This window comes from Ochotona curzoniae, unplaced genomic scaffold (assembly GCF_017591425.1).
Source record: "Ochotona curzoniae isolate NIBS_2020 unplaced genomic scaffold, NIBS_Ocur_1.0 contig_605, whole genome shotgun sequence".
NCBI lineage: Eukaryota > Metazoa > Chordata > Mammalia > Lagomorpha > Ochotonidae > Ochotona > Ochotona curzoniae.
This window is the reverse complement of record NW_024466491.1, coordinates 5,878,934-5,884,933: the sequence shown is the minus strand read 5'-3', so window position 1 is coordinate 5,884,933 and position 6,000 is coordinate 5,878,934. Positions and strand designations below refer to the sequence as shown.

Below are 6,000 nucleotides of genomic sequence, written 5' to 3'. Positions count from 1 at the left end.
GTCGGAGTGCCGTGGGTTTCTGGGGTTTGGCCTGGGATCCGGGGTGAGCTGCACAGGCTGAGCAGGGAGGGGTGGGGATGAAGGGCCGCGGGATGGGACCTGCCCTCAAGGCGCTGGCGTGGACCTCTCCTGAGTCCCCCAAGTCCGTGGGGAGTGGACTCTGCAAGGGCGTCGTCGCTGCCTTTGCAGAAATAAAAACACGGGTGAGAACCACCCCGTAGTATGCCTGTCTCAGCCCTGGGGCAGGAGTGGGCATTTAAAAATACAGAGGGGGGACAACGGAGAGTACCCCCTGCCCCCGGAGTCAGACGGTGCTCGAGTTTGCCAAGACCCTCTGGCAGGTGGAAGCTGGCGCAGGCCCCTCTGCCAGCCACGGGATGCAGCGGCCGGAGGTTCCCTGCGCCAGCGCCTTCAGGCTGGCCTCCTGGGATTTGGGAGAAGCAGGCTGTGTGATTCCCACACACCCAGTTCTAGGGCTGCTGCGCGCCTGTGCGTCCGGCTCCGGAGCTTTCCCCGCCCAGAGACCTGGTCCCGCCCCGTTCCCGTGCGTCCCGGGCGCACGCGCTGCGGAAGGCGGCTGAGCGCGCACGGCGGCTACCGAGGCCATGGCGCTGGAAGCCATCCGCTCCTCCCGGGGCTCGCTGCACATCCTGGACCAGCTGCTGCTGCCGGGGCAGAGCCGCTACGAGGCGGTGGAGTCGGTGCAGCAGGCCTGGGAGGTCATCCGCGCCATGAAGGTGGGAGCGGCGCGGCCTGGGCGCGCACGGTGGCGGCGGCGGGGAGGAGAAGGGCCCGACGCGCAAGCCCACCGCATCTCTGTTGGCCCCGGCAGGTGCGCGGGGCCCCAGCCATCGCCCTGGTGGGTTGCCTCAGCCTGGCCGTGGAGCTGCAGGCGGCCGTCCTGCCTGTACCTGCACCCCAACAATAAACCAGGCTGTTCCGCCCCGCGGTCTGGGGGAGCAGTGAACTGGGGCACCACCACGGTCAGGGGCCACTGGGGAGGGGGTGCTGTGGACTGGGGGGCCACCAGAGTCGGGGGTCCCAGGACATTTTTTTTTAATTACATTATAATATGTGACACAGTTCTATAAGCACAGGGACTCCCCCTAACCCTCCCCCCATGGTGGGTTCCTCCCCCCCCACATCCCGTTCCTAACCACAGTTCAAGTTTAGTTGAGATCCCTTCATTGCAAGCATACACCAAGCATAGAGTCCAGCATATTACTGTCTGGTCAAGTTCAGTGGCTTCTTAGGGAGACCCTCCCCGGTCCAAAGGCAAAGCCAACAAAGCAAAATCCCAGTCAATTAAAACCCCCAACATAATATCAGCAACAATCTATAACAGTAAGAGATAAATTGACACAGTATGGAGCAAGCGATATGTCAAAATTGGATGCAAGGCCTTATCAACTTTCTGTGACTATTTCAATGACAATTCAACAATCGAGGTGAGAAACAGTTTTAGGAGGGGTGTGCAGAGAAATCTTGCATACCTTGGTGAGGAGTACTTAATGCCCGTGTCCTAACTAGTAAGGTGTGTGTGAGTCCATGCTGGCCAAGCCTTGTTCTCTGCATATCCGAGAGTGTGCATGTGTGTGTGTGTTAGGGAGGCGGGGCGACCCCTGGACTTTTAAAGTTTTTTTTTTTAAGATTTATTTTATTGGAAAGGCGGATATATAGAGAGGAGAGATAGAGAGGAGAGACAGAGAGGAAGATCTTCCATCCGTGCGCCACCGCGCCGGGCCCAAGTTTTATTTTTATTGCAAAGTCAGATACACAGAGAGGAAGATCTTCCACACGCTGGTTCACTCCCCCCCCAAGTGGCCACAGTGGGAGCTGAGCTGGCCAGGAGCCTCTTCCGGGTCTCCCACGCAGGTGCAGGGTCCCAAGGCTTTGGGCCGTCCTCCACTGCTTTCCCAGGCCACAGGCAGGGAGCTGGCTGGCAGTGGAGCATATGGGGGTGTTCCCATAGCCATCCAGAATGCCCCAGCTCAGGGACTGGCACGGCCATGTTCAAGTTCCTGGAGCTCTGCCCTCAACCCTGCAGCCGTCCTGCTGCGCCCCAGCTGGCCCCACGCCTGCCTCCTGCCCACCACACAGCCAAGTCCATCTCAGCATCTTCTCTCCTGCTGGGCCTGGGCTGCATCTCGGCATCGGCAGTTCCCGAGAATGGCCAGCAGAGGGCGGCTGTGAGCCGTGGTCAGCGGTGGTCAGCCCTGGTCAGTGATGCATCTCGGCATCAGCAGTTCCCGGGAATGGCCAGCAGAGGGCGGCTGTGAGCCGTGGTCAGCGGGCTGCCCCCTTGGCCCTGCCACCCTGGCCCACACCACTCCCAACCCGGCAGGTGTCTCTCCGTGGTGGGCTCAGTGCACACGCTGTGCCCACCACCCCGAAGCTGTTCCCTCACTCACGGGGAGACCCCCACTGATGCTCCCACAGCCACCAGCCCCGAGTCATCCCACCCCCTTCACGCTGTCCCTCTGCCCACCGGCCGGGGCCCCAGTGTCCCCAGGGAGCCCCAGCACAGTCCTGTAAGCCCTGATGGAGACATGTTCCCCCAGCATCCTGTCACACCCTGGGGTGGCGTCACCACTGGGGGAGCATCCTAGGGTGACTTACACATGCCAGGCTGCTACAGCAGACTTGGTCCTGTGTCAAGTGAAGGGCCATGCTCTAAATGCTGATGGAGGGGAGCAGGCCGCCCCCCGGGACCCCCACATCTCCCACAGCGGCACTCGGATGCCACCCCAGGCTATTCCGTGTCCCATCCAGCTCCCCGCTGATGCCCTTGGGGAAGGCGGCCATTCCTGGCACAAATACTTGGTCCCTGCACCTACGTGGGAGACCCGATGGAGCTCCTGGCCGCAGCCTTGGCTGCTGTGGGCATTTGGGATGTGAGCCAGCAGACGGAGGATCTCTCTCTGTCTGTCTGTCTCTCTCTCTCTCTCTCTCTCTCTCTCTCTCTCTCTCATCACTGCCTTTCCCATAAAGGTTTTCAAAAGTCCCAGTGTCACACGGCAAAGGCAAATATCCGCTGCCTGACAGGTTCATGTGCTGTCTTGGTGGAATGAATGAGTGAATGAATGAGAGTGGTGCAGGCGCCTGGAGGCTCCCACCTGCCCCTGTCCCAGGCACTGTGTGAGGTTCAAGGAGCAATTGGTGGCCACACCTGCTCCCCAGGAAGCTGGGGTGACCCCCCGTGGGAGGGGAGAGGCGGAGCTGTGATGCACGCCCCCCCATGCAGGAGCAGAAGAAGGCCCTGCAGGAGGAGGAGGAGCGGGACCAGGCGCTGCAGGCCAAGGCCAGCCTGACCATCCCGCTGCTGCCCGAGACCGAGCATGACCGCAAGCTGGCTGGGCTGCTCAAGTTCCAAACGCTGGACTGTGAGTGCAGAGGGGTGCTGGCGGGGAGGGAGGGCCGGGTGGCCCCACGCTGCCTTGACGCCCCCCACCCCACCCTGCCACCCCCTCCTCCACAGCCTATGAGGACAAGCAGAAGCTGAAGCGCTCGGAGATCAACAGCCGCTCCTGGTTCGCGCCAGCAGCGGCCACAGGCCCCGGTCCAGGTCCCAGCCCCGGCTGCAGCAGCAAGGCCAACAGCGTGCTCAAGAAGCTGGCCCACAGCCGCAGGCCCGCGCCCGCCGGCCCCACCATCACCGCCCAGGACCTGGGCATCGTGCGGCTGCCCAGGGCGTCACGGGAAGACTCTGGCGACAGCCCCCCATCTGCAGCTGAGACCCCCAAGGCTGCCAAGCCACAGGAGCCAGCCTCGGCACCCCAAGATTATTCTCAGCAGCACGTGGAGACTAAGGAGCCCAAGGCCCGAGCACCCAGGGGCCAGGAGGGGAGCTGCCGGAAGCCAGCCCCCGCCCCGACCCCGGCCCTGGCCCCTTGTCCAGCACTGCCACCGCCTGGAGCCCCCCGCGAGACGGCCGACCCCACCCCACCCCCCCAAAGCCTGGGTTCCTCCCTGGTAGCTGACTACTCAGACTCCTCAGAGAGCGAGTGAGGGCGGGGCACCAAGGGACTAGGACTGCAGACCCCCGCCCCGCCTTCCTGCCTGCCACACCCCGGTGGCGTGTGCCTTGGGACACCAGTCCCCCCGCGCACACACACACACACACACAAGCACTGTCACTTTGCCCTTCCTCGATGGCCCAGAGCCTGCCCTGCTGCACCCCACCAAGCTCCCCCTCCCCAGTGGTCGGAGTGCCGTGGGTTTCTGGGGTTTGGCCTGGGATCCGGGGTGAGCTGCACAGGCTGAGCAGGGAGGGGTGGGGATGAAGGGCCGCGGGATGGGACCTGCCCTCAAGGCGCTGGCGTGGACCTCTCCTGAGTCCCCCAAGTCCGTGGGGAGTGGACTCTGCAAGGGCGTCGTCGCTGCCTTTGCAGAAATAAAAACACGGGTGAGAACCACCCCGTAGTATGCCTGTCTCAGCCCTGGGGCAGGAGTGGGCATTTAAAAATACAGAGGGGGGACAACGGAGAGTACCCCCTGCCCCCGGAGTCAGACGGTGCTCGAGTTTGCCAAGACCCTCTGGCAGGTGGAAGCTGGCGCAGGCCCCTCTGCCAGCCACGGGATGCAGCGGCCGGAGGTTCCCTGCGCCAGCGCCTTCAGGCTGGCCTCCTGGGATTTGGGAGAAGCAGGCTGTGTGATTCCCACACACCCAGTTCTAGGGCTGCTGCGCGCCTGTGCGTCCGGCTCCGGAGCTTTCCCCGCCCAGAGACCTGGTCCCGCCCCGTTCCCGTGCGTCCCGGGCGCACGCGCTGCGGAAGGCGGCTGAGCGCGCACGGCGGCTACCGAGGCCATGGCGCTGGAAGCCATCCGCTCCTCCCGGGGCTCGCTGCACATCCTGGACCAGCTGCTGCTGCCGGGGCAGAGCCGCTACGAGGCGGTGGAGTCGGTGCAGCAGGCCTGGGAGGTCATCCGCGCCATGAAGGTGGGAGCGGCGCGGCCTGGGCGCGCACGGTGGCGGCGGCGGGGAGGAGAAGGGCCCGACGCGCAAGCCCACCGCATCTCTGTGGGCCCCGGCAGGTGCGCGGGGCCCCAGCCATCGCCCTGGTGGGTTGCCTCAGCCTGGCCGTGGAGCTGCAGGCGGCCGTCCTGCCTGTACCTGCACCCCAACAATAAACCAGGCTGTTCCGCCCCGCGGTCTGGGGGAGCAGTGAACTGGGGCACCACCACGGTCAGGGGCCACTGGGGAGGGGGTGCTGTGGACTGGGGGGCCACCAGAGTCGGGGGTCCCAGGACATTTTTTTTTAATTACATTATATTATGTGACACAGTTCTATAAGCACAGGGATTCCCCCCACCCCTCCCCTAACTCTCCCCCCATGGTGGGTTCCTCCCCCCCCACATCCCGTTCCTAACCACAGTTCAAGTTTAGTTGAGATCCCTTCATTGCAAGCATACACCAAGCATAGAGTCCAGCATATTACTGTCTGGTCAAGTTCAGTGGCTTCTTAGGGAGACCCTCCCCGGTCCAAAGGCAAAGCCAACAAAGCAAAATCCCAGTCAATTAAAACCCCCAACATAATATCAGCAACAATCTATAACAGTAAGAGATAAATTGACACAGTATGGAGCAAGCGATATGTCAAAATTGGATGCAAGGCCTTATCAACTTTCTGTGACTATTTCAATGACAATTCAACAATCGAGGTGAGAAACAGTTTTAGGAGGGGTGTGCAGAGAAATCTTGCATACCTTGGTGAGGAGTACTTAATGCCCGTGTCCTAACTAGTAAGGTGTGTGTGAGTCCATGCTGGCCAAGCCTTGTTCTCTGCATATCCGAGAGTGTGCATGTGTGTGTGTGTTAGGGAGGCGGGGCGACCCCTGGACTTTTAAAGTTTTTTTTTTTAAGATTTATTTTATTGGAAAGGCGGATATATAGAGAGGAGAGATAGAGAGGAGAGACAGAGAGGAAGATCTTCCATCCGTGCGCCACCGCGCCGGGCCCAAGTTTTATTTTTATTGCAAAGTCAGATACACAGAGAGGAA

The 6,000-nt window shown here is 61.8% G+C and overlaps 3 protein-coding genes across 3 annotated transcripts; all 3 read left to right on the top strand.

Annotated features, from left to right (window-relative positions):
* The first annotated feature begins 537 nt into the window (after nucleotides 1-537).
* Nucleotides 538-1,030, top strand: LOC121163107 (methylthioribose-1-phosphate isomerase-like). The gene is made up of 2 exons (XM_040990353.1): nucleotides 538-737; nucleotides 833-1,030. Exons 1-2 carry the CDS (start codon nucleotides 606-608, stop codon nucleotides 926-928), a joined length of 228 nt encoding a protein of 75 aa, XP_040846287.1. The 5' UTR covers nucleotides 538-605; the 3' UTR covers nucleotides 929-1,030.
* A 2,208-nt stretch (nucleotides 1,031-3,238) lies between these two features.
* On the top strand, nucleotides 3,239-4,044 carry LOC121163106 (coiled-coil domain-containing protein 130-like). Its single transcript, XM_040990351.1, has 2 exons — nucleotides 3,239-3,383; nucleotides 3,479-4,044. Exons 1-2 carry the CDS (start codon nucleotides 3,239-3,241, stop codon nucleotides 4,006-4,008), a joined length of 675 nt encoding a protein of 224 aa, XP_040846285.1. The 3' UTR covers nucleotides 4,009-4,044.
* Nucleotides 4,045-4,739: 695 nt separating this feature from the next.
* LOC121163105 (methylthioribose-1-phosphate isomerase-like) lies at nucleotides 4,740-5,254 on the top strand. The gene is made up of 2 exons (XM_040990350.1): nucleotides 4,740-4,939; nucleotides 5,035-5,254. Exons 1-2 carry the CDS (start codon nucleotides 4,808-4,810, stop codon nucleotides 5,128-5,130), a joined length of 228 nt encoding a protein of 75 aa, XP_040846284.1. The 5' UTR covers nucleotides 4,740-4,807; the 3' UTR covers nucleotides 5,131-5,254.
* The last annotated feature ends 746 nt before the right edge of the window (nucleotides 5,255-6,000 follow it).